The sequence below is a fragment of the Lutra lutra genome, chromosome 1 (assembly GCF_902655055.1).
Source record: "Lutra lutra chromosome 1, mLutLut1.2, whole genome shotgun sequence".
Lineage (NCBI taxonomy): Eukaryota > Metazoa > Chordata > Mammalia > Carnivora > Mustelidae > Lutra > Lutra lutra.
This window is the reverse complement of record NC_062278.1, coordinates 164,866,874-164,894,162: the sequence shown is the minus strand read 5'-3', so window position 1 is coordinate 164,894,162 and position 27,289 is coordinate 164,866,874. Positions and strand designations below refer to the sequence as shown.

Genomic DNA, 27,289 nt, shown 5'->3' with positions numbered 1-27,289 from the left:
GCTGGCCTCCAAATTAGAGGGCACAGGCTAGAGACACAAAGACGTAAACATCTATAAGCTGGGGGCGCTGGGGTGGCTCAGTCGATGAAGCGTCTGCCCTCAGCTCAGGGTCATGATCTGAGGGTCCTGGCTCCGGGATCTTCTTCTCCAAGGGTCCCTGGTTCATCACCACAGTGACTTCATTTGATGTGAGAGAGACAGGGTTATGGGGTTCAGTGGCCTCCTCATGCCTGCCCAGAGAGCTGGGGTGGGCATACATCTTAGATGCTGGCTGACAGAGTTTCTTTCACTCCAGAGTCCTCCACTGATTGGCTTATAGAAGACTTTTAAGATTTTATTTATTTATTTGAGAGAGAGAGAGAGAGAGCAAGCATGGGGCAGAAGGAGAAGCAGGCTCCGAGCCCAATGTGAGGTTCAATCCCAGGATCCTGGGATCACAACCCAAGCCGAAGACAAATGCTTACTCAACAGAGCCACCCAGGCGCCCCAGCTTATACAAGATTTTTACATCTTTGTGTCTCCGTTGCATGCCCTATAAAACAGAGGACAACAGCACCTCCCACAGAGCTGCTGGAAGCACAGGAAGAATACATAAAAAGGGTTTACATCTGAGCCTGGGACACAGTCCCACTCCATGATAGCCAACAAACAATCCTACAGCCACAACCTGCTCTCGCGCTCCTTCCCCATGCTGGCCCAATAGCGTGCTGGGTTTCGGAACTCATACTTCCAGAAACCATCTGAGGCTAAACTAAGAGAAGCTGGACCCCAGTGAGGCCGGACGCGCCAGCCTTCCTCATCCAGCCACCAGCATCCGAGCAATCAGGCCCCGGTGTGGGTGGCCAGTGTCAGCACCCTCTCTGGAGAGGGACACATCGGCATGACGAAAACCACTCTCAGAATATAAAGGAAGACACACACACACACACACACACACACACACACACGAACAAAAGAGAGACAGGGCTTCTGGGAGTGGAAGTTGCAGTCTTCTCCAAGGGCTGATGTAGAATGGCACATGAGTCACTTGTGACTGAGGGGTGAGGACCAGCTGGACAGAGTCTCTGAACGAGGCAGCCTCCTCCAGCCTGCTACGTCTTTAGGATGCTGGGCACACGTCTCTGACAACAGCACCTACACAGAGAAACCTTCCTGAGCTCCCCGCCTGCTCTGAGATCAATCTCTGTCCTCGACTGTCGCCTGTCCTTCCTCCTCAGGGCCTCGTTAGGGAGACAACAGGATATTACAACTTGGCTGTAGATGGTGATTCTGATCCCCAAGCCAGAAGGAACGTGGGGCAGAGGCAAAGGTCTCGCAGAGCTGTGGTGTTTAGGGTTGGGGGGGGCGGCGAGCAGAGGCAGGGTATGCTGACCTTAGGTCATCCAACCCCTGAGTACTGAGCTCTGGGGGCTACATAAAAAGGCACAGTGAATGGGGGAAAGACAAGATTCAGAGTGGCATGTGATAATAATAAAGACAGCTATCCCCGTATGCAGGCCCTGTTACAAGCACAGTATGGGACTGTCCTTGAATCTTCATGAGTAGCTCACAAAAAAACGGGCCCCAGGAGGTGATGTAACTGCCCCAGGAGTGAGTGAGGGGGAGGGACTCCAGCTCAGCCCCTCTGTGACCAGAAGCGGGCTGTCGAGGCAGCAGGAGGTAAGAACGAACACCAAGTTCCTCAGCTTTGCCTCCTTGATGCTTACTTCCTAGCATCATTACCCCAACTTCCTTGGGGGCCCATTCTTCCCAGGAGCCCCCACCCCCGCTCCAGGGGTGGATGTGGAATCCAGCCCTCCCAGTCAGATTGTGGCACTCCTCCTGGAGGGTTCAAATGTCACAACCCTCCCTGCAGGAGAACCCCCCCTTCCCCCAGAAATCTCCCTTCACATCTCACTGTCCAGATCTGGGTCACCCGTCACTGGCAAGGGAGGGGCTGCACTTGGGTAGAACGGACTTGGGGACAAGGCCTGGGAGAGTGGTCCACATAGAACAAGTCTGGAGGGAGGCATCAGCCCCACCCAGCTTCTCAGTAAGGAAGCCAGCCTGCCCCTTTCCTGTCCCACCAGGAGTGTGTGGGTTGTATATTTCCATCACTTGCCACCAGAGCCCTGCCAAAGACATGACAAGCATGAGAGATCTGGTGTGGCTCTAGGATGAGAAACTGAGGTTGGAGTGAGAGAGGTGAGGTCATACCCAGAAAGGCAAATACCTTGATGTCACTCATGTGTGGACTCTAAGAAATGAATGAACAAACAAACACGCAACAAGAAGTAGACTCATGAAAGGGCTGTCAGGGCGGCTCAGTTGGTTAAGCGTCTGCCTTCGGTTCGGGTCGTGATCCCAGGGTCCTGGGATGGAGTCCTGCATCGGGCTTCCTGCTCAGCGGGAAGTCTGCTTCTCTCTCAAATAATAATAAAAAAAAAATTCTTAAGAAATTCTTAGGAAAAATAAATAAATACAGAGAACAAACTGGTGCTTTGGGTAGGGGAGGCGGCAAAAAAACCAGAAAGCAACTGGGGCTGGAGGTGACAACGGTGAGACTACAGTTGGCTCTCTGCCACACAGGGCACTTCAGATCTCATCCCGGAGATGAGGGCCCCACCAGCGGAGAAGTAGGACACAGCATGGCTCTGCAAAGCCCTTGCTGTCTGTCCTTCCATCAGTGGGTGGGGGCGGGCACCTGAGCCAGGGAGGGTCACAGTCCCAGTGGGACTGGGTGGAGGGCAAGGACTTGATGACAGAGATCCTCCTGAGGCAGGACACCAAGTGAAAGGGGATCGGATCATAGGTACCTCCTGATCAACGCCTGCCTCTGCCCTCCTTGCACTGGCTTTTCCAAAACGCTCCTCATTTCCTTCACTCCCCTCTCTCCTTCTCTATCCCCCTCTGCTTCGTCAGCTCCACACCCCTGGCACATGTGACTTCCAGGTCCAGAGAATGAACTCCCAGGAGTTTCCACACCAAAGCCAACTACCGTGAAAACAGCGAATTCAGAGAAAGCCTTCCTTCCTTATAGATCTTCTGAAACAGGAAATGAGGAAGGATGAAGACCAGGCTTTACATTTTTGATAAAAGACATAAAAGCAGAGGGAGCTCAGTCTTGACAGCTGATCTGCACAGGTGGCTCAGGAATCCAGGTCTGTAGCCCTGGGCTCCTGGTATATATTCCCAGAAAATGCCGACGCTGGGACCCAGAAGTATCTCTGGCACTGCTCACCAGGGAAGCATCAAGATGCAAGCCTCGAAGAGAAGACAGCCAGAGCAGGAAGCTGCCAGCTGCCCGGCTCCAGGTTTCTCCATCTAGACCCATGAGGCAGGGGGAGCAGCTGCTCCAAACCCAGTCCTCTGGTCGTTCACTATCTACTTGGAATCAAAATTCTGCTACAAAACAAAGAGTTTCATTTGCCTTATCGGGTTTTCCCTACTGTTTTGTGCATCAAACAGTTTCTGGGGTCTCCTCTGGGCCTAGCCCTAGGATGAGCGCAAAGGGCACAGAGACAGAGAAGACCCAGCCTCTGCCCTCCAGGAGATGAGTATGGCAGGAGACACAGGCAGAAACAGACACAGAGACAGACATAGTGCCAGGAAGCGCCTAAATGCGGACCCAGAGCACCCATGCGAGGGAGCAGCTAACTATCCAAGGAAGGCATGAAGGGATTCATGAGGAAAGAGGTCACGTGCTCCAGGTTAGGGGCATGGCCCACCACCAAGGCTTCCAGGTGAAAAACAAGGATAAGGGAAGGAGGGTTGCTAGGAGTTGGGGAAAGCAGTAAGGGAAGGCAGAGGTACAGCCATGGGCTTGCTGGGGTGAGAAAATACATCTTTTCAGACGTCATAGCTTTCTCTCTCCTGTGATCAGTGCCCAAGGGTGGAGGCAAAGGTAAGAGTAACAAGGCCTAGTGGTACTTAAGAATTTTTTTTTCCCTTTCTGGAGGTTTTTATAAAGAAAAAAAAAGTCTGAATATGGACCTGATTTGGAGGAATATGCTGTCGAATTCTGAACTTTTCTCAAACAGTTCTGCCAAGTAAATAGGTATCTATTTAGATGTTTGTTACCATCATTGGAAAATGAACATGGACTCACGGTGGACAGTGTGGGCTGTGAAGTGTATTTTCATTTCAAGAACGCACTCAGCAGCCCTGAAAAGAACAGTTTCCTTATAACCTGGGAGCTGTCCTGCCATTTACTGCAACTGTACCCCACAAGAGACATTCCACAGGAAAGGAATCCTGAATGGCAACGATATAGTAGACAAGAGTTACCAGAGTTACCTCCATGGCGCCAGGCACCTCCTGCCTGCCATCCCTACTGTCAGCACACCACAGAGCCCCTCTTCCAGAGGCCCTGGACCAAGGTGAGACTTCAGTTTGGGATAAATTAGTGAGATACAGAGAAGCCGAGCATTTGCCTCTCAACTCCCAGAACTGTCTTTCTCTTCCCCTGCGGTCTGTGGCTCTGAGAGTTTCGGACATGTCAACCCCGGTAGCCAATTGCTATTGGAAACATCACTAGCCTGAAATCCCCAGATCAGATGTGACCAAACGGATTTCGCGGGCTGAGGGATCGGGAGAACCAAAAGCCTGAGAAAGAGGCTGGCGAATTTTGGGATGTCTGGTGTTCACGCCATTTGGGGATCTAAGTGGGATTTGGTTTTTCTCCTCCACTCCCATTCCCCCAACATTCCCTCTATCGGCTAATGGGCCCCAGCTGGGAATGGACGCAGGCAGCAGAGACAGGGGCCAGGGTCTGACTGGCTCCGGCGGGCCAGCCCTGGCCAGGAGGGGAATGTGACTGTTTATTTGGAATGGCTGTGCCCTGCCTCTGAGGGAGTTCAAGCGGTCAGATGTGTCCAAGTTGATTAGTGAAATCTGACGGGGATGTCACCAGGTTTGGGGAGGAGGGCCATCTAGTTTAAAGCCCCCACCCTGCAATGTCCCCAGTGCCCGAAAGGCACCGGCCACCAATTATAGTTACTGGAAAGTGGGGGCAAGAGGAGGTCAGGAGCTCTGGACCTCAGGAGCTTCTGAAATGTGTTTTTATAGGCTCTGTGGCCCAGGAGAGGCCTCAGTGGGGCGCCAGGCTCACCTACGAAGCTGCTCTGGAGGTGGGAGGGTCTGGCCCCAGAGAGGAAATGCCACCGGCCCTGGCGTCTCTTTGGGGCCCCAGGGGCAGTGGATATAGTAGATACAGCCGGGTCTTTGGAGCCAGAGGAATGACTTCAGATGCTGGCTCTGCTGTCTGGTTGCTTAACAGACCTGGGCCTAGGTTTTCTCACCTGCTGCGGGGGAGTTACAGGAAAGGAAGGAAGGAACAGAGCTGGCCATCTGTACGCAGCAGTCCTGACTCCACCACTAACCTGTACCACCCGTGTGTGTACACCTTGTGTCACCCCCCACAGCACCCCGGTCGTCCCCCGCGACCAAGTCAAAGCTCAGAGGAGTGACGAGACCTGCCCACAACTGCAAAGGACGTGAGGTGTGTTCTGACTTCAGTCCTTTCCATCCAAAATCCATGTTCATTTCCTAGGGCTGCCCTAAACCAATGACCAAAGCTGGTAGCGTGAAACAACAGAAATGTGTTCTCTCGCAGTCCTGATGGCCAGAAGTCCAAAATCCACATGTCAGCGGGGTTGGTCCCCTCTGTTACCTTAATTACATCTACAAAGACTCATAGTCCAAAGAAGGTCATTTCTGAGCATCTAGGGGAACACAGCTTTTGTAGGCCACAATTCTACCCACTACAGTCCATCCTCGAGTCCCCAAACCTTCATTCACATCCATCCCATGTGCAAAATACTTTCCCCCAACATCGCCAATTTCTCACCCCTGTTATAGCATACTCTAAGTCTAAAATCTCATCTAAATATCATCAGCTCAAAAATATCATCAAACCCACCTAATCAGGCACAGATATGACCCATCCTGGGGCCAAATGCCTCTCTATCTGTGGATGTGTGAAACTAAAAGACAGACTTTTTGCTTTAAAATATAGGCAGAGCTAGAGGGTATTATGCTAAGTGAAATAAGTCAGAGAAAGACAATTATCATATAATCTCTCTGATATGAGAATTTGAGAGACAGGGTGGGGGGGTCATGGAGGGTAGGGATGGAAAAAATGAAACAAGATGGGATGGGAGAGGGAGACTAACCATAAGAGACTCTTAATCTCAGGAAACAAACTGAGGGTTGCTGGGTGGTTGTGGGGGAGGGATAGGGTGGCTGGGTGATGGACATTGGGGAGGGTATGGGCTATGGTGAGTGCTGTGAATTGTGTAAGACTGATGATTCACAGACCTGTACCCATGAAGCAAATAATACATTATATGTTAATTAAAAAATAATTTTTAAAAATCACAAAATATAATAGAATATAGGTACAGGGGGAAAAATGAAGGGAACACAGAGATCACTGGACCCAAGCAAATTTGAAATCCAACAGAGCAACTTCTGTTAGCCTTCCTGGACTGAAAATGACCCTCTGTGGCTTGGTCCTCCACGCTCTGGGCCCACAGGCTTCCCCGGCCCTGGCCTTTGGGCTCCCCTCTCTGGCTTCTGCCTTTGTGTCCACGGCTCTGGCCCTGGAGTCATTCTTCCTTTTTCTTGAAAGAGAACATGAGTTAGAGCTGAGTAATTCTATCAGTTTATTTCCTACAATTAGAATACCAGAAGTCCAACTGCCTTTTTTTTTTTTTTTTAATATTTCGTCAGGTCTGTCTCTTTCAGTCCAGGCTGGCAGTGTTTTTGCTGGATACAACATTCTCAAAAACCTCGTGGGTCTCTCATGTATGTCAAGGGGATCCCCACCAATAAAAAAGAGAGTTCTCCACAGATCCTTCCTGGAGAAGCCCATCTCTAGTCCTGGCTTCTGCTAAGATGTCTGAATGGATCCACAAGTCACATCCCTATTCTCCACAGCAGAGGCTGTCCAGCTTCACTGAAGGCCCTGCTCCAGAGCATGCTTTTTCAAAGTGCATTCCCTACTTTTAGCACCGTTTGGAATCTGGAAAGGCCGAGAATCTCCCAAATTGTCAAGTGCAGGTATCTTTTTGCTAACAGTTCCACCTTCAGTTCCCTCCTTTCCTCTCACATTTTACTTGAAGCAGCAAAGGAGAAACCAGGCTACACTTTCTTCACTTTGACTGGAAATATTCACATATTCAAGTTTGCTACTTATAAGTCATGCTTTCCCTGACCAGTAAATTAGAGAATAGCACAGCATTTGAGAGTTAAAAGGTAGGCTAGGGGAAACGGGTGAACAGAAGCAAGAGGAGAATTAAATTCATACTTGCCAAGCACCTTCCATGTGCCCTAGGACTACATATCAGTAATGGGACCCTAATAGACAAGTTCCATCTTCATAAGGATGAAAAGAGTGGCCAAAGACCTCAGAACATGTCGCCACTCAAACATTCCTGTCAGGTTAATGTGGCTGCTTCTTTCTGCCTCGGCCCTCCCTCATCCCATGCTTTGGTCCAGCATAGTGGCCACTGATCTTATCATCCAACACCAGTCCCTCAGGTACTGTGCTTCCAAGTCTATGTCCCACGGCAACCTCTCCTGACACCACCTTCCTGTTCCTGGCTGCTCTCCCAGGCTGCAAACATGTCTCCTCCCAGCGCAGAAGGGACACTGGACAAGGGTGGCTCCTCAGCATCTGCCTCAGGGAACACCCAGAAGGCAAAGAAATTTACATTTGATTCATTCTCTGTTCCAGCTAAGAATTAACACACAGCACTACAGTAATCTTAACTTTGTTAAATATAAGTTTGGTTTATTTTCATAATTTTGTGCTTTATTTTTTTTAAGATTTACACTTTTAGTCCCTGGCACAACACGGATTTGATTATTTAAGTGGTGTGTTTATCCAGGACTAACGGTCTTCAGAGGAGGATCAATGAGAGCCAGCAGAGGAGGGGATTATGACCCTAGAACTCGGGGCCTATGTCAGGGGAAGCCCTGGGACTCTGAAGGGCAGGGTCATTGTCCCTCAGCTCCTGCTGCCACCCCAGGGAGCCCTGGAACCTGGCCAGTCTCAGGGCTATCTGGGAAGCTTTTCTTGAGGTTGGTCTTCCCTGGTCAGGAGACTCTTCCCGAATAACTCCAGCCCTGCAGAAGGAAGCAACAGCCACACCACCATAAAATGAGTAGAGTGGGGTGATTTAAACCTGAGGTCTCCTTTACCTGGGGAAGCCCTGGTCATTCCTCTCAGCCATGAAATGCCCCTTTCCTACATCCTCCCAGGCTACCCTAGACCAGGAATGGCCAACACAAGGTATGGGTGCCCCTTGGCCTCCCCTTCTTCAGGGCAGCCACTGTCATTGTGGTTCTCCCCCACAGGGTGGTGGGGTATTTTATGTGTCAACTAGGCTAAGCCACTGTATGTACATGTTTGGTCGAGCATTATTCTGGATATTTCTGTGAGGCTATTTTTTGGATGAAATTAACATTAAGAGGAGTAAACTCTGAGGAAAGCAGATTAACCCTCCATAATGTGGGTGGACTCCATCCAATCAGTTAAAGGCCTGAACAGGAAGACTGACCTCCTTGGAAGAGGAAGAAATTCTGCCAGCCAATAGCCTTCAGATTTGAACTACTTCCCTGGGTCTCTATCTTGTTGGTCTATCCAGTGGATTTCAGACCTGCTGGGCCTCATAATCACGTGAGCCAATTCCTTAAAATATACCCACATATACACACACACACATGCATACACACACACACTCTGTTTTTGAGGAGGACTCTAATACATCTAGTAAGCCAGACAACCTTAGAATCTGTCTCAAGACAGCCCTCCAGGGGGAACTCCCAGTTAGCAGGCAAACTGAATCCACTGACCCAGGGCTGTGAGTGCATCCAGCAGTTGGTGCTGTCCCTGGCGCAGTATAGAGGGCCAAGTTCACGCCTCCATGTCCCTGCACTCCAGGTTCCTTTGAGAACTAGACAACCACCCTGGACCCCAGATGTCTTCATAGGATCTGCCTGGCTCTAACTAGCCCTTGTTCCCCACCCTTTATTCCCCCTGAAGAGAAGGGTGGTCAAGGAGGCTCTAAGTGCTTCTTCTCCAGTAAACTAAAACCACAAGAAAAGCCCACTACAGATGGGAACCATCAAGGCCATTGAACAGCACTGAGATCAGAGCCAGGCTGGTAGTTGCCAGAGGCGGAGGCAACAGGGAGACACGCAGCTGCCCACAGGTCTTCCAGGGGATAACATGGTATCTACCAGTGGTCACTACGAGTATAAAACTCTTCTGGATAGACTCCAGAATGTAGGAGTCTGAGCGACACAAGACTGTAACTATGTTTAATTTGAAACTGCTGTGGCGAGGCAAAAAGAACCCAGAGAGAAGTCCGCGCATACTTGCCAGCTTGCCGTACGGAGCTTGTAGAAAGGGCAGGCGCACACCTTGTGCCCTCACTTGTTGATCACGTGATCCTGAGCCCACAACACCTTCTAGAGCTTCCACTTCATCTACAAAGAACACCTACTTGGCAGGCTCACCATGGCATGTCACAGGCCTCCCCATGTGGGTATTGTTATGAGAACTAGGGAGAGTGGTGGTTCTAGAATTCAGGAAAGGTAGGAGAGAAGATGGAGCAGAGCAGAGCCAGAGGGCCAGCCCTGGGGACCTGGCCCAGTAGCTCAGCCACTGGAGAGGCAAAGGGGCCGACCCTCTTGCTCGCCACTAGAGAGACAAATGAAAAGGAAGGACAAGGTAAGACTGACCTTGAGGGCAGGAATCTCCACACTGTCACCAAGGCTGATGGAGCCTGAGAGGATGGTCCCTGTCATCACAGTGCCTTGGCCTTTGATGGAGAAACAGTGGTCCACAGACATGAGCAGCGGCCCTGAGGGGTCTCTTCTCGGGATGGAAATCTGCGACGTCAGGAGCTAGAAAAGAGACGTCGAGTGCTGGTGCCATGTGCTGCCAGGGAGGGGAGCTGAACAGGGTGGGGCAGAGCAGGGCTGAGGGTGAGGGTAGTCCTTGGGTAAGCTGGCCCCGCTCGGAAGTGGACGGGTCCCTGGTGGCACTCCAGACTTTCATCGTGCCCTTGGCTCCTCTGGGTACGAAGGACAAGGGCATCTGGAGAAACCTCCTCTCTGCTCTCGTTGGGATAACCAACAGGCTCCCAAAAGGCCGGCCTCGGGACCCTCCTCTGCACTTCAGCAGCAGCGGCAGCCCGCTGCAGGACAGCCTGAGGCACATCCATCTGACCTCACATGCCTTCCCAGCCTTCTGAGCCTGCAGGATTTAAGATGTGTCATTGGCTAGCCCCTAGGTACCGTGGAGGCCTCATCCCCCACCACGTGGCCTCTCACAGCAGGAACCAGCCACTGGCAGGCCCTGGAAGCTCCCCAGCCAGCTTTGCCTCCCCTTCTCCGGAGAGACACCGCCTCTGGGAAGGTTTTTCTGCCCCTTCTGTACGGCTGTGCTCCCCGCCCCCATCACCCGTTAACACACTGTTGTGAGCTTTTGTTTATTTGTCTCTCTCCTAGGGCCATGAGTCCTTCCAAGGATCTCCAGCAGCTGGCATGGTGCCTGAGAGAAAGACAAGCAACCAAATGACCCGGGTGAGCAGGGCTGCCACCTGGGCAGGGCAGGAGGGGGGAGGCCACAGCTCCAGGCCGAGGCAGAGATGGGGGACCACCTGATGTCTGCCAAGGGCCAGTGTTGCCCTCTCAGTCTGGGGCTGCTGCTCCTTCTCCTTCCACGCGCTTCCACCACAGCCAGCCCATTTTCCTCATGCGGACTATGTGCTCTTAGATGTCAGAGCTAATTCCCAATAAACAAATGAAAATAAAGACCACATTATTCCTTTTATTGAGGCTTTCAGATTTCGTTCGGAAAGAAGCTGTCAAAAAGTATTTGGCAGTGAATGTTCCAAACTCTCAGCCTTGTGATAACAATTCTTCTGGGAAAAAAACTACAGTTTCAAAACAGGCTTGGCCTGGGATTTATGCAGAGGCTTCTTAAAGGAATACACAAACATCTTCCATAGCAGTGTTTGTGAATTTTGCTTTAGTAAAAACAACTGTCCAAGGCTCCTTGATCAAGAGCTCTCAGAAGGAGAGGAAAAAGTAGCAAAAGCCTCAGCCAAGAAAGGCCTGTTCTACTAAGTCGGTCAGAGCAGCACCGTGTAATCACAGAATCAGTCGCAGTGCACACGATTTCATCTGTTCTCAGCTCTGTGGGTCCAGGTGTCAGGGGACCCCAAAGACACCCAGCAACTGATCTGGGGCTGAATGCCAGCTCCACCACACTTGCTGTGAGACCTTGGGCAAGTTACTTAACTTCTCTGGACCTCAGACGCCTCCTTGGTAAAATGGGGATAAACAATGTTAGCCTCCCAGCACCACTGTGAAAGTTCATGGTCCTTGTGAAAGGCATGTAAAGATCACTATCAGAGCAAACTCTGATACGGCACCGTTCTGAGCACAGGACACCTACTAACCTCATCTAACCTGCACGCCAACTCCACAGCTAGTGCTCTTTTCCTGACTTTACAACTGAGAGGACAGAGGTGAGAGAGAGCAGGTCATGTGCTAGGTGAGAGAGAGCAGGTCACATGCTTAGAGCCACACAAAGAGCAGGTGGTGGGCCGAGGATCCAGCCCACAGTCGCCATGCCACCCTTCTCAGCGAGGGACACTGGTCTCCATTGTCACGGCCTCACAGCAGCATCACCCCACCCCCACCCCTGCCCCGTCTTCTGGCTGCCCTGGGCACCCTGTGCTGGCTGGGCTCCCGGCCGTACCTATCACCACTGAGCCTGGAGGAAGCCTGTGCCTCAGAAGCGCCGTTATTTCAGGGAGCCCACAAGGCCCTGGGCCTCGCTGCTCTGCTGCTGGGCCCGTCTCCACCAGCCAGTGGGACACAATGAGGCACTGGCCCAGTCTGAAGGCCTGGAACGGAAGACAGGGCCCAAAGCCCCAGGAGGCAGGAGCTGCTCTGTCTGAGTAGGGGTGTTTGACACGTTCTTTTGAAGGACTTATAAGGGTGTGGATAGCTCAGCAGGACCTTGGGCTAGAGAGTGAGGCCTCTGCTTCTATTCTGGTTTCACTCTAGGATGGGGGTGAGGGAGGGTCTGCTAAGGTATGTAGGTGCCTGGGGGAGGTGTGGTGGGACTTAAAGGAACAGCTCAGAGTCTTCTTGCTGGGGTGCCTCCCCCTTCTCTCCGTTTCACACTTAGCAGGACACAAGGGGCCTGAGTGGGGCTGGGGCCCCAGGCCAGCCTGGATTCAAGCTGACAGTACCTCAATGAGCTCTGAGATGCCCTGTGGAGCTTCCGTTTCAGGGGCCTCTGGCCCCCCAGGCTTGGCCGCCACGGGTATAATCGGTGCACCTCGGAACCTGAAATGGAAAAACAAGCCCTGCCGAGTTACAGAGATCATCAGCACAGATGAGCAGCAGATGAGGAAATGGAGGCCCCACAGGGAAATCCTAAGGATGAATGATAAAATTTAAGAGGGTGCTCCTAGGTTTTAACCTCCACTTTCACAACCCACTCTGAGGAGGCAGCAGTGAACCCTAGCCCCCAGGACTCTGAATAAAAGACCCCCTTGAAGAAGACCAGTAAGTACATCCCAGCCTCCTGCAGAGACTCAGGAAATACTGGTTTATCAAAAAATCTCTGAAAGGGCACTTGGGTGGCTCAGTTTTTAAGTGTCTGCCTTCAGCTCAGGTCATGATCCCAGGATCCCGGGATCGAGCCCCACATTGGGCTCTCTGCTTAGCGGGAAGTCCACTTATCCCTCTCCCTCTGCCTGCTGCTCCCCCTGATTGTGCTCCCTCTCTCCCCATCAAATAAATAAATCTTGGGGGAAAAAAAATTCAAGTCCCTGAAAACGCACCTGGAAAACATACTTCTATCATACCAGCGTCTAATGGCAGGTAATCCTGCCCCGACCCTCCTGAAGAGCTCCTCCTCCTTTTTTTTTTTTTTTTTTTGAGATTTACTTATTTTTTTGAGAGAGCACAAGCAAGAGGAGGGGCAGAGGGAGAGAGAATCCTCAAGCAGACTCCCCACTGATCACGGAGCCAGATGCAGGATCCCGGGGTTCCAGGACCCTGAGATCATGACCTGAGCTGAAACCGAGTCAGTCACTTAGCCAACTGAGCCACCCAAGTGCCCTAAGAAGAGATTCTTACTATAAGTATACTTTTATCTTTTCCATTGATTAAAAAAATAAAATAAAATGGAAAAGAGAAAATATACAACCCATAATTCTATCATGTATTATAAAGAATTTTCTATTGAATGATAGCAACAACAGTGATATAATGGCAAATAAACTATAAGGATGTGAAATTTCACATATGCGATAACCAAAATAAAAAAAGATCCCTTGGCAATGCATGGAAAAACCAAGGTTAGAAAAAAGGGCACTACGATGGCAGGAATATGCATTGTATATTCATCCTCTAGGTGCTAGGAATGGCTGAGCCAAGCATATCACCTGGACACCTTCTGTGAAAGTTCTCAGCACTGTTACAGAACTGCCACCATTTAACAGATGAGAAATTGAGGCTTAGAGAGATGAATTAATTTGCTACAAGTCATTTATTATAATCTCAGAGCCAAACTCTAACCCAGCCCATCTGACTCTAGAACCAAGGGTCACAGCTTCCATGTTTTAATCCTACTGCCCAGGCCTCCTCTTTCTTTTATACAGCTGCATTACAGCGTGACCCAGAATATATATGCTTTTCCCCACTAATGTTACTCATTTAGAACATTTTGAATTTCTCACTATCACAAATAACACTGGTAAACATGATGGTGGACATGACTGGCTTTTTCTTCCCTTGCTTTGGGATTAATTCATGGGGTATAAGCCTAAGACTCAACATACATTGAGAAATCAGCAAAATGGTGGATTAAGGACAATCAGACTCTCCTCTGTAAAATAAAGAACATGGGCAAAAAATCATCAGAAGCAACTATTTCAGAACTCTAGAAATTAACTAAAGGTTTGCAGCAATCTGTGGAATGTTTATTCAAGAAAAATGGCTGAATCTTGGTAAGAATAAAAGAGCTTTGTGGCATTTTAACTTGCCTTATTCCTATCCATTCTTCCCCAACTCTGCAGCAGCCCTAATAACCAGCATCTGCAATCAGAATGGAAGCCAGCAGCCTGACAGCCACTGAGGGGGCAGAATAGGTCTGAGTTCCATCAAAGCCCTTTTCATAGAGAATTGCCATTATTTTTCCTTTCCTTCCTTCTTGGAAGACTCTACTTGCAAAGTTATCTTTATTTTTCCTTAAGGGCATTTGTTGAAAACAATCAGAGGCAATTGTTTAATACCACTGCTGCCTGAGGGAGGATAACAGTTTGGGTAAATCGGTGGACCAAACAGCTTAGAACGAAAAGCTAGGAGCTTCCATGGGAGCTTTGGAAAACCTTCCATGAGAGGTTTGGAGGTTTCCTGGGAAACTAGAAGGCTATTTATGGGCAAAAGCATGGTACATGGTTAGGAAAGACATGAGAAGGCCCTAAGTTCTTACCTCTGGCTGACCTTGAGATTCGATGCAAACAGGAAGTGAAGGCCAAGGCAGAGTTGCCAACTGCCTGCCTGAGCACTGAAAGCATGCCCCAATATGCACAAAGAGATCCTTGTCAAAGATTGGGAGACTTAGATTCTAGGCATTTAAGAAAAGCTCTAATCATTAGCTGACCACTAAACTGAGCAGAGACTTCAGTGGTCACACATGACTTTCAAAATTACCTCACAAAAGTAATTTGTGTAATACTAACCAAATTAACAACAAACTATGAAAGTACGGGTAAAGAAGAGAATCCGATGGCCAGAATGGCCACACTATATTCTTGTGTAAGTACAGTTTTCAACAAGGAATAAGAATACAACAAAGAAACAAAAGTATAGTCCATACACAAGAAAAAATTGGAGTGTAATAAAAATTGTTCCTGAGAAATCCCTACTAGACAAAAGTCTTAAATCAGCTATTTTAAATTTGTTCGAGAAATAAACCATGTCTAAAGAGCTAAAGGAAAGAATGAATATAATGTGTCACCAAAGAGGAAATAACAAAAAAGTAAGAAATTATAAAAAAATTAGAAATTTTGGATTTGAAAAATACAATAACTAAAATGAGAAATCTGCTAGAGGAGCTTAATAGCAGATTTGAGCAGGCAGAAGAATCAACAAACTTAAAAATAGAACAATTTGGTTTATGTAACCTAAGGAAATTCAAGAAAAATGAGAGAAGAGAAACGAACACAACCTCAAAGATATGTGAAACATCAAGTACATCAACAGGTGCATATTGAGATGTCCAGAAACAAAGACAAGATAGGGCGGCATGATCCGAATAAGCTTCAAAAACTTCCAAAGTTTCTGAAGGACATCTAAAAAGCTTAGCAAATTCCAAGTAAGAAAAACTCAGAGATGTGACCCAGGCACATCATAATCAAACTGTCAATGGCCAAAGACAAGGAGAAAGCAACAAGAGAGAAGTGGCTCGTTTAGCACAAGGCATTCTCAAGTAGAGTAACAGCTGATCTCTTCAGAAACCATGGAGCCAATACCAAATACCTAAAAACAAAACAAAACAAAAACAAAAGCAAAAAAACCCTATCATATAGCAGATACTTGATAGGTATTTATTAAATAAACGAATAAATGAACAAGTTAAAAAAAGAAAAGAAAAAAAGAAACCATGGCAGCTAGAAGGTAATGGGATGACATATTCAAAGTTCTGAGAATTTAAAAGAAGAAGAAGTCGTAGTAGTAGTAGTAGTCGTTGTCAACCAAGACTTCTGTTTCTGCGCGCCCCCCCCACCGCCCGCAAAAAAAAGCTTCAAAAATGAAGAGGAATGTAGAGTTACCATATGGTCCAGAAATTTCCTGAGTATAAATCCAAAGAATGGAAAATAGGTACTCAAACAAATACATGTACATGTATGTTTACAACAGCACTATCCACAAAAGCCAAAAGCTGGAAACAGCCCAAATGTCCATCAACGCCATAAGTGAAAAAGCCAGACATAAGAGATCACCTATTGTGTGATTTATATGAAATATCCAGAATAGGCAAATCCATAGAGACATAAAACAGACTGGTGGTTCCCAGGGCTGAGAGAAACAGCTGCTAAATGGGTACAGGGTTTTTGAAATCAGATAGTGGTGATGCTGGCATAATTCTGTACACATTAAAAGGGTGAATTTTACGGTATGTGAATTTTATCTCCATTAAAAAGAAAAGAACATACCTTGAAAGGTTTGCTACCTTTTTTACACAGTGATTATCTGCAATGTCTATTTCTCTAAACGTACACCAAAAGCTCCTTATTTTTTATACATACCTCATTTTAATTTGTATTTCCTTAATAAGCCATACAATGTTGAACATCTTCCATCTGTTTATTTACTAAGTGTGCTTTTAGTGAATGCTTCCACACCACTTTACGTTCTGGTCTTTGCTTCCTCCAGTAGGTGTACCCTTACCTTCTCCAGACTCTAAAAATTCTGGGACAGTCCACTGTCCCAACACAGTGGGAGTGAGGGAAAGGGACGAGGTCAAGGGCCAATGGTACCAGCACCTGTGCTGAGGGGCCTTGCACTCCTCATTTCAACAACCCCACAAGGTGGCTGTTATTACTGCTCCTCCGGGTTTACAGAAGGGAGTCCTAAGTTGGCTAGAGTCTGTCATTTGCTCCAGGTCACATAGCTAATGAGTGGGGGGCTGTGATTAAAACCAACTCTGGGTTTACCACCCACCTGAGAATATCAAGAGAGTTAGAGTCAGGGTCGTATGCCTCTTCTCGAATCCATGGGAATTTGGAAAGTGGCTGATCTTCAAAGATCAGGCAACATAACATATTTAAGTCCTATAAACAGTCCTATAAACAATATCCTTGCCCTTTAGTAATTTTAGTTATCAAACCAATGAAAGAAAGGTGATAGCTATAATGACAGTATTCAATATTCTCATAGTTTGCTATCACTTTCAAATAAAGACATAAATTTACTGCATCCTTCAAACAAGCCTTGGAGGTAGGAAGAACAATTGTTAACATTTCCACAACATTAGTTGAACATGATGTGAATGGCACTTAGTTAAATGCTTCTATCACCCCATTTGATCCTCATGGTAATGATGTGAGGGATAAAACTGGCATTTTAGAGATGGGGAAACTAAGGCACAGAGAGGTTAAAAGGCTTCTAAAGGGCAGAATTAAGGAGCTCTATTCCAGAGCTCCGTCCTTCCCACCATGCTGGACATCCCCAGGACGACCTCCACAAAAGCCAAAGGGTTCCCTCCTCGGGGAATGGCTGCTGTGTCAGATGTCACCACGGCTCCTTTGAAACATAAGAAGAGAAGATGGAGCCCAGTGCTCCCACCCACCAGGACAGGGCTGGATTGCTCTGCTCCATTCCCTCCTGCCTCTATTTCAGTGTGACCTTCACACAGCTCACTGGTCCCATACCCTCTTCTCAAGTTTTGTCAAAATGGTACACCACCTAAGTAAGCTATTATTTCTCAAGGCTTTTCTTTTAAAACAATTTACATTCTTACTTAAAACCACTTACTGAAAAACATAATTTTGCATTATCTAAAAGGCAGACTGGTATCATTTGCCACAAAGAAAAGGTACAGAAGAGACCCTCCCATCACCAGCCCCTGCAAGGACAGCCACTCCGTCTGCTCCATAAAACCTGTGCCTAAAGAAAGTCTGGTGTAGGGGCGCCTGGGTGGCTCAGTGGGTTAAGCCTCTCTGCCTCTGGCTCAGGTCATGATCTCAGGGTCCTAGGATCGAGCCCCAGATTGGGCTCTCTGCTCAGCGGGAAGCCTGCTTTCCCCCCTCTCTCTGCCTGCTGCTCTGCCTACTTGTGATCTCTCTCTCTCTGTCAAATAAATAGATAAAATCTTTTAAAAAAGAAAGAAAGAAAGCCTGGTGTATGTTCAACGTCCACGCCCAGCAGACGGCGTGAGGCTCACAGCCATGCTTGAGAGTCTAGGACACCCCACGTATTTGCCTTCACCAGCTGACTTTTAAGCTGAACAGGAGGCACAACAGTTACGGCATAAACTTGCTAATGCCAGTTGTGTTACTTTAATTCAATTTAGTATCCTAAAACAGTCCCATAATAGCTATTTCTATGAGAACTAAGTTGAATTATCTAGAAAGAGGCAACACAGATAAATCTCTTTAAACTCTGGTGATAAATTAGATGTGAATAAGAAAATCATAAAAGACTTCAGGGGGTGGGGCGCCTGGGTGGCTCAGTCCAGTAAGCCTCCAACTCCTGGTTTGTGCTCAGGTCATGATCTCAGGGTCATGAGATGGAGCCGTGTCCAGCTCCACACTCAGGAGGAAGTCTGCTTGAGATTCTCTCCCTCTCCCCTTCTCCATACTCTTTTTCTCTCTCCAAATAAATAAATAAACAAATAAATCTTAAAAAAAAAAAAAAGACTTCAGAGGAGGTTGTTCAAACACAGGAAAGTTCTCCACTCACACTGCTGAGCACACTGTGCTTCCCATTAAGCAGACCAAAATAGTAAGACAGTGCATTTGGGTATGGTTTATATGTAAAAGAACTCAGAGCACCAGTCAGTGGGCTCAAACTGGAAGAAAAGATGGGCCGGGTAGAAGATTTTCCAGCAAGTGACAGATGTAATAAGGCCATTAGCTCCTGCAGCAAGTGCCTTGGCTGCAAGAAGCTGTCTGATGCTCCGACATAACAGAACGAAAGCTATTTGCTGAGGCCTTCTCCAGGAAACTCAACTGGAGAACAAGTCTAACACACTGGTGGGACTATTCTAACTTGTAAGATGCTATCAAGAGAAGCAATCATGCACAAACACACACATACACACGCACACACGCACACATGTGCATGCCGAACCTGGAGAGGAAAAAAAGCCAAAATGATGACCGCAGCTGCCTAAGGTCTTGCAGATGGAACTTGCAAATTACGACTTTTTTAAAACTGGCAAAGCAACAAAGCCTAGAGCTTTTAAAAACACAAGTTCTGACCAAGAACATCCAGAATATAGCTTGCTTTACTGAATTCAGACCAAAAGAATTAATGATAACATACGAATTAGGAGGGCTAATTTGTGTAAAATTGAAATTATAGGTGACACAGAAATCACAAACAAAATGCCCAAACAAAACAGCAAGAAGAAGAGGAGACAAGCCTGAATTCGGAATGCAAAACCACTCACATGGCCAAGACGGCTTAGACGAGCCTGGATTAACTGCCCCCAGCGTAGTGCTCATGAGGAAGGGGAGGCACGATGCTCAGAACCTTGTAAGTTCCCCCGGAGCAACTTACATTCTTGATGTTATTAATGCATGTGTTGGAAGTTAAAATATTATGTAAGGTTTGACTGTGTCATCTTTCCTAATTCTCTGCTTTAAGCAACTTTTGATTTATCAACTACAGTTCCCTACAGAGGACAAGAAATCTACTACTGTAGCTACAAAAATAAACACAGAGAAAGCAAAAGAAAGCGATTAAATCCTAGTTAGATACTACTTCCTGCTGAAGGCTCTGAGCCTTGTTAAAAAGTTAGGGAACTGCTGAAGACATAGTGGGACTAGGCGCAGACGGTTTCCTGAATTCAACAGAAGAGATTTAAAGATAACTGAAAAAGAATTGACTTTCTCAGACAACTCCATGCATTTCCCCCCAAATTTTTATAGTGGTAAAATACACATGATAAAAAAATTACTGTCTTAACCATATGTAAGTGTATAGTTCAGAGGTATAAAATACATTCATAATGTTGTGCGGTGATCATCACCATCCAATTCCAGGGCTCTTTTTTTTTTTTTAAAGATTTATTTATTTGAGAGAGAGAGAGAGCACAGCAGGGGTCAGAGGGAGAGAGAGAATCTCAAGCAGGCTCCCTACTGAGTACAGAGCTTGATGCAGGGCTCAATCTCATGAACCTGAGATAATAACCTGAGCTGAAATCAAGAGTGGGACGTTTAACCAAATGAGCCGCCCAGGTGCCCCCAGAGTTCTTTTTTCTTATAAAAACTCCATACCCATTAAACAGCAACTGCCCATTCCCCCGTCTCTTAGCTCCTGGCAACACTACTCTGGCTCTATGATTCTGACTACTCTACACTATCTCACATAAATGGAATCATACAATACTTGCCTTCTTGTTGCCTTATTTCACTCAGCAGAATGTCTTTGAGGTTCATCTATGTTGTAACATGTATCAAAATTTCCTTAATTTTTAAGGGTAAATAATATTCTATGGGGAACGTACTTATGTATGTATCACACTTTGCTTATTCATTCATCCATCAATGGACACCTGGACTGCTTCCACCTTTTGGCTATCATGAATAATGTTGTTATGAACATGAGCGTACAAATATCTCTTGGGGACTCTTGCTTTCAATTCTTTGGATATATACCCAGAAGCAGAACTGTTGCATGGTAATTCTATTTTTAAATTTTATAAGTTCTTATCTAAATTCCACTTTAGTTAACATAACTATTCTTAATTTTTTGAGGAACCCCCATACTATTATCCATGTCAGCTGAACCATTTTACATCTCATTAATACTGCAAAAAAGCTCCAATTCTCCCCATTTCGCCAATACTTTTTTTTGTTGTTGTTTTTTTACCCCAGCCATCCAAATGGATACGAGGTGGTATCTCATTACAGTTTTTATTTGCATTTCCCTAATGACTGGTGATGCAGCATTTTTTCATGTACTTATTGGCTATTCACACATCTTCTTTGGAAAAATGTCTATTCAAATCTTTCCCATTTTTGAATCAGGTCACTTGGTTTTTGTTCTTAGGAGACAGTTCTACCTACATATTCTTACTTTCAGATATATAGATTCACAAATATTTTCTCCACTCTGTAGGTTGCCTTTCTATTCTGTTGATAAATTTTGATGTACAAATTTAAAAAATTTCCTTCTGAGAGTTTTAGGTCTTACATTTAGTTCTTCAATCCCCTTTGAGCTAATGTTTGATATGATGTCCGTCCTCATTATTTTATTTGTGGCTATCTATCCAGTTTTCCCAGCAGCATTTGTAGAAAGATTGTCCTTCCCTCACTGAATGGTCTTGGCCCCCTTGTCAAAACTCACCCGAACATATATGCAAGGGTTTATTTCTGGGCTCTCTATTCTATTCCATTGCTGTTTTTGTCCATCTCTATGCTAGTGCCCATACTGCTTTGATTACTGTAGCTTTGTAGTAAAATTTGAAATCATGAAGTATAAACTCCCCAATTTTGTTCATCTTTTTCAAGAATGTTTCAGCTACTTGGGGAACATTCAGACTCTGTATGAATTTCAGTATGGGTTTTTCTATTTTTGCAAAAAAAAAGAAGTGATTGGGATTTTGATAGGGATTATGTTCAATCTATAAATTGCTTGGGGTAGAACTGACATGTTAACAGTATTAAGTCTTCCAATCCATGAGCAAGAGATGTGTTTTTATTTATTTACGATTTTTAAAATTTCTTTCACCAATGTTTTATAGCCTTCATTATACAAGCCTTTTACCTCCTTGGTTACTCCTAAGTATTTTACTCTTTTTGATGCTACTACAAATGGAATTCTTTTCATAATTTACTTTTCAGACTATTCATTGTTAAAGTATAAGAATGCAACAGATTTTTGCATGTTGGTCTTATATCTTGCAACTTTGCTGAATTCATTCATAAGCTCTAATAGGTTTTTGTGGAATATATGCGGTTTTCTACATGTAAGATCATATCATCTGTGAAGAGATCATTTTACTTCTTCCTTTCCAACTGGGTGCTTTTATTTCCTTTTCTTGCCTAATTACTCTGGCTAGAACTTCCAGTACTATCTTGCATGTGGCAAAAAGTGGTAATTTTGTCTTGTTCCTGATCTTAAAGGAAAAACCTTACTCTTTCACTATTGCATATGATGTTTGTTATGGGTTTTTCATGTAGGCTTTTTTTCTTTTAAAGATTTTATTTATTTGACAGACAGAGATCGCAAGTAGGCAGAGAGGCAGGGGCAGAGGGAAGCTGGCTCCCCGCTGAGCAGAGAGCCCGATGTGGAGCTCAATCCCAGGACCATGAGATCATGACCTAAGCTGAAGGCAGAGGCTCAACCCACTGAGCCACCCAGGCACCCCTCATGTAGGCTTTTATTACACCGATTATACTTTCCTTCCCTTCCTAGTCTGATGAAAAGGTGTTGAATTTTGTAAAATGTTTTTTCTGCATCAATTGAAATGATCATATGGTATATTGCATTAAATAATTTTTTGTATGTTGAACCATCTTTGCATTCCAGGAATAAATTCCATTTAGTTGTGGTGTATAATTGTTTTAGTATGCTGCTAAATTCAGTTTGCTAACATTCACTGAAGATATTTACATGAATGTTCATAAGGGATTTGGGTCTTCAGTATTCTTGTGGTATCTTTTTCTGGCTTTGGTGTCAAGGTGATGCTGACCTCACAGAATGAGTCAAAAAGTATTCTTCAGTTTGTTTGGAAAATCTTAGGAAAAATGGGTTACTCCTTCTTTGAATGTTAGAAGTTGCCAATGAATCAGGTCAAGAGCTTCTCTTTGTTAAGAGATTTTTGAATAATGATTTAATCTCCTTAGTAGTTATAAGTGTATTCGGATTGTTGATGTATTTATGATTTAGTCTTCATAGGTTTTGTTTTTCTACGACTTTGTTCATTTCATCTAGGTTACCCAATTTGTCTGGCTGTTCATAGTACTTTCTCATAATCCTTTTAATTTCTATAGAATTAGTAGTAATGTCATCACTTTTATTTCTGATTTTAATAATTTGAGTCTTCTCTCTTCTTAGTCCATCTAGCTAACTCTTTTCAAAACCAACTTCTGGTTTCTGTGATCTTCTCTATCGCTTTTCTTTCTCTGTTTCATTTTTCTCTTCTCTAATCTTTATTAATAATTTCCTTACGTTATATTTAAGTTTAGTCTGTTCTTCTTTTTCTAGTTCTGTAAGTTGTAAAGTTAGATTGTTGCTTTCAAGTCATCCTTATTTTTTAACATAATAATTTATAACTATAAATTTTCCCCATAACACTGTTTTCATGGTATATCATAAATTTAGTATATTATGTTTTGGTTATTATTCGTCTTTAAGTATTTCTAATTTCCCTTATGATTTCTTCCTTGATCCATGGGTTGTTTAAGTGGGTTAATTTCCACAGATTTGTGAATTTTCCCATCTGACTTCTGTTACTGATTTTTTACTTCATCCTGCTGTGGTCAAAAAAGGCATTTTGTATGATATCTACCTTTTTAAATCTATTGAGACTTAATTTGTGGCTTAACAAATGGCCTATCCTAGAAAATGTCCCATGTGCATGTGGGAAGAACATGTATGCTATAGTTGTTGGATCAAGTGTATATGCCTGTTAGGCTAGCTGGGTTATTGTGTTAAGTCCTCTATTTTCTTATCTTCTGTCTGGTTAATCTGTGATTTTGAAATCTCTGACTACTGTTCTGGAACTATTTCTAACTTCAATTCTGTCAGTTTTTGCTTCACATATTTTGATGGTCTGTCATTAGGGATGTAAATGTTTATAACTGCTACATCTTCTTGCTGTATTGGACCTTTTATTAATACATAATGTCCTTCCTTGTCTCCTACAATCTTTTTTGACTTAAAGTCTATTTTGCCTAATATTAGTGCCCCTGTTCTCTTCTCATCATAATTTGCATGGAGTATCCTTTTCCATCCTTTCACTTTCCATCTATTTGTGTCTTTAGCTCTAAAGTGAGCCTCTGGTAGAGCACATTTAGTTGGACCATGTGTTTTTGTCTATTCTGCTAATCTCTGTCCTTTAATTGGTGAGCTTAAACCATTTACATTTAAAGAAATTACTAATAAGGAAGGACTTCTGCTATTATGCTATTTGTTTTTGATATGCTTTATAGCTTTTTTGTCTCTTATTTCTTGCATTATTGTCTTTTTTGGTGTTTAGTTGTTTTTTTATGTAGTGAAATATTTAACTTTCTCTCTCTCTCTCTCTCTCTCTCTTTTTTTTTTTTTTTTTTGGTGTATATTCTGTTGCTATTTTCCTTGTGGCTAACATGGAGACTACATTTAGCATCCTAAAGTTACAACATTCTAATATGAATTTATACCAGCTTAACTTCAGTAACATAAAAGAAACCTGTTTCTATACAGCTCTGACCCCATCCTTTTCTTTTGTTCATGTCAAAAAATTACATCTTTTCAAAACCATAAAACTAATTATTCTTTTAAATATATTAATCTCTTAAATCACATAGAAAACAAAATGTAGAGTTACAGACCAAAGTTACAATACTACTAGCTTTCAGACAAATCATTGCTTTGTTTTTTATATGTATTAGTCTATTAAGTCATGTAGAAAAAAACACATGGAATCACACACCACCACCATAATGACAACTTTTACAGTTGTCCATGCGAAATCATTATTTCATCATAGAGCTTCAAGTTACTATCTAGTTTCTTTTCATTTCACTGTGCAGAACTCTTGAGCATTTCTGCATGGCAGGTCTAGTGGTAACAAACTCCCTCAGCTTTTCTTTATCCAGGAATGCCTTCATTTCTCCCTCACTTTTCAAGGATGGTTTTGCTAGATATAGGATTCTTGATTGCCAGGTTTCCTCCCCCACCTTTAGTACTTTGTATATAGTGTGCCTACTACTTTCTGGCCTCCATAGTTTCTGACGAGAAATCTGCTGATTATCTTATTGAGGATCTTTTGTGTGTGACAAGTCACTTCTTGTTGTTTTCAAGATTTTCTCTTTGCCTTTGACTTTTGAAAGTTTTGGGATAATATGTCTCAGTGTAAGTCTCCAAGTTCATTTTACTTGGAGTTCACTGAGCTTCTTGGATGTTTATATTAATGTCCTTCATAAAACTTGGGAAGTTTTCAGCCATCATTTCTTCAAATATTCTCCCTGCCCCCTTTCTTTCTCTCTTCCTACGACTCCCACAATGTGTATGTTGGCCCACCTGATGGTGTTCCGTAGGTCCCTCAGCCTCTGTTCACTTTTCTTCAATTTTTCTTCTGTTCCTCACACCTGATAATTTCCACTGTGCTATCTTCAAGTTTGTCAATACTTTCTTCTGCCTGCTCAAATCCATTTTTAAATCCCTCTACTGATATTTTTTTCTGGTTATTATATTTTTCAGCTCCAGAATTTCTTCAGTTTCTTTTTAGTTTATCTCTTTATTGATATTTCCATTTTGTTTATACATTTGCTTTCTTGATTTTCTCCACATTTTCTTCAGTTGAATGGTTTTAAGATACTTATTTTAAAGTCTTTGTGTAGTATATCTACCATCAGATCTTTCTCGAGGACATTTTCTGTCAATTCTTTTTCCTTTGACTGGGTCATACTTTCCTGCTTCTTTACATGCCTTCTGATTTTTTGTTAGAAACTGGGCATTTGAGTCAAATAATATGGTAACTCTGGAAATCAGATTCTTTCTGTTTTTTTGTGGTTGCTCTTGGAGTTTTGCTTTATTTTTTCTTTTTATTATTGCAGGATGTCTCAGCCTGAAGTATAAAGTCTTCTCAAGTCTTATCTGAGCCTCTCCCTGGGTGTGCATGGTTACTTTGTAATCCCCCCTATATGTTTGCAATTGTTTCTGAATGTCTTAGTGTTTAATGTCTGACTTCTGAAAAATGAAGGGGGTACCAGAAAAAAGGCACTGGTCCTTCAAATCCTTCAGAAATCACTTCAGCTCGAGGGGGGGGGGTTGTAAAAATGGAGGGATATATAAGAATAATGACTGCCTATCTGTGTGCACCTCTGTGATCAGAAGTAGCAATGTGATCAGAGCACAGAGCTCTGATATTTGCAGAACAGAGGCATTTTTGCCCACTCTGGTTCCTGCGAGCTGTGTACAAGCTGCTCTGGGAACACCTGCACAGGTGCCTGTCATGAGACTGAGGGACGGGGAATGGATAGCTGCTATTGTTCCAAGAGCTAAAACTGATTGTAATAATTGCAATTTATTGTCTAAGCCTTCTCCTTGCAAGTCTTCAAGACTCCAATGTTCCAAAATAATTATATCAGACATATTCTGCCGTCACAATTTTTATGCAGATAGGGAAAGAGATTCCTTATGCTTCTACTTTCTGTCATCTTCCCAAAATTCTCTCCATGAATTTCTGCCACATCCAAGTACAACTTCAGACTTCTTTTGTCTGACGTATAATGTAAATCCCTCATTGTGAATAATAACACTTTCTTAAGCTTCTTCAAGACCCTTAGCCATTCCTTTACATTTCCCCACCCTGACACCCAATGGGAAGGAGGACAAAGGACCCAGTCCAACAAGAGGTAACAGAAGGCAAGAGTCCAAGAAAAACTCTGCCATTATTTCCCTGGTCTCCCTACCATGTCTAAAGGAAACCCCTATCTGACCCCTATCCTCTGGCCTCCCTTTACCAACCCCTCCATTACTGTCTCTAGACTCATACCTGCTGCCTTTCTGCATTACACATTTTTCTTCTCTTGGGGTGGAGAGAAACCCTGCTGTTTGACACCATCCACCCCCAGCCACTTTCAATCAATACCCAATACCCAATACTCTCCCCACTCACATTTCAAAATCACTATCAGTTCTGTTTACTCACCAGGAGCTCATGCTTGATTTCCTTACAATATCACTCTGTCTCCCCATTCAAGCTAGGGGATATATACTAAGTCATCTCCTCTGTACTGGCCTCCGTGAAGGTTGCCCAACAAATAAAAGGCTCCCAAAGCAATGCAGCAAGAGGGTCTGGGGCACCAACTGAGAGTACTATCTTTAACTGTTAAGAGGAATGGGGGAAGGGTCACAAAAGAGAACTAAATTCCTAAAGGTCAATAGCAACTCTCCAGTGGTCAGGTCAATGTTCTTTCCTCAGATTCTCCTCATCTGTGACCATCAGTCAGCTGGCTCCCCAACCTCTTCACCTACAACCCCAAGTCTTTATTCCCATGGTCCTCCATCAGGGCCTCTGCCTCCTCGAGAAGCCGCTCTTCCTTCCCTATTCACTGCCAAGTCTCTCCCAAGAGCACCCTGGGAGTCCAGCTCTTTTCCCCCAAGACTGCTGTCCTCCAGGAGCTCCCCACACTCTGATGACCTGTGTCAAGGCTCCTCTGTGGATGGTTCATATATTTGTGTCTGCAGGAAAGGACCCTTTCCAGCACTGTAGTCATGTCCTATTCTCTGCCAGCAAGCACTTTCCCAACCCTACCTCATTGGTTTCTGATCAAGGAACAACCTTTCTCTGGTCTTTAAAGCCATCACCGGCTACCTGGTCATCACT

General features: G+C 44.7%; 1 protein-coding gene across 1 annotated transcript in view; it reads right to left on the bottom strand.

Annotated features, from left to right (window-relative positions):
* EEFSEC (eukaryotic elongation factor, selenocysteine-tRNA specific) overlaps positions 1–27,289 on the bottom strand; it is a 254,234-nt gene that overhangs the window by 124,270 nt on the left and 102,675 nt on the right. Inside the window, exons 3-4 of the mRNA XM_047743216.1 lie at positions 12,258–12,354; positions 9,730–9,894 (exon numbers count right to left, since the gene is read on the bottom strand). Coding sequence (XP_047599172.1) covers positions 9,730–9,894; positions 12,258–12,354 — 262 coding nt within the window. The remainder of the gene's footprint in view (positions 1–9,729; positions 9,895–12,257; positions 12,355–27,289) is intronic.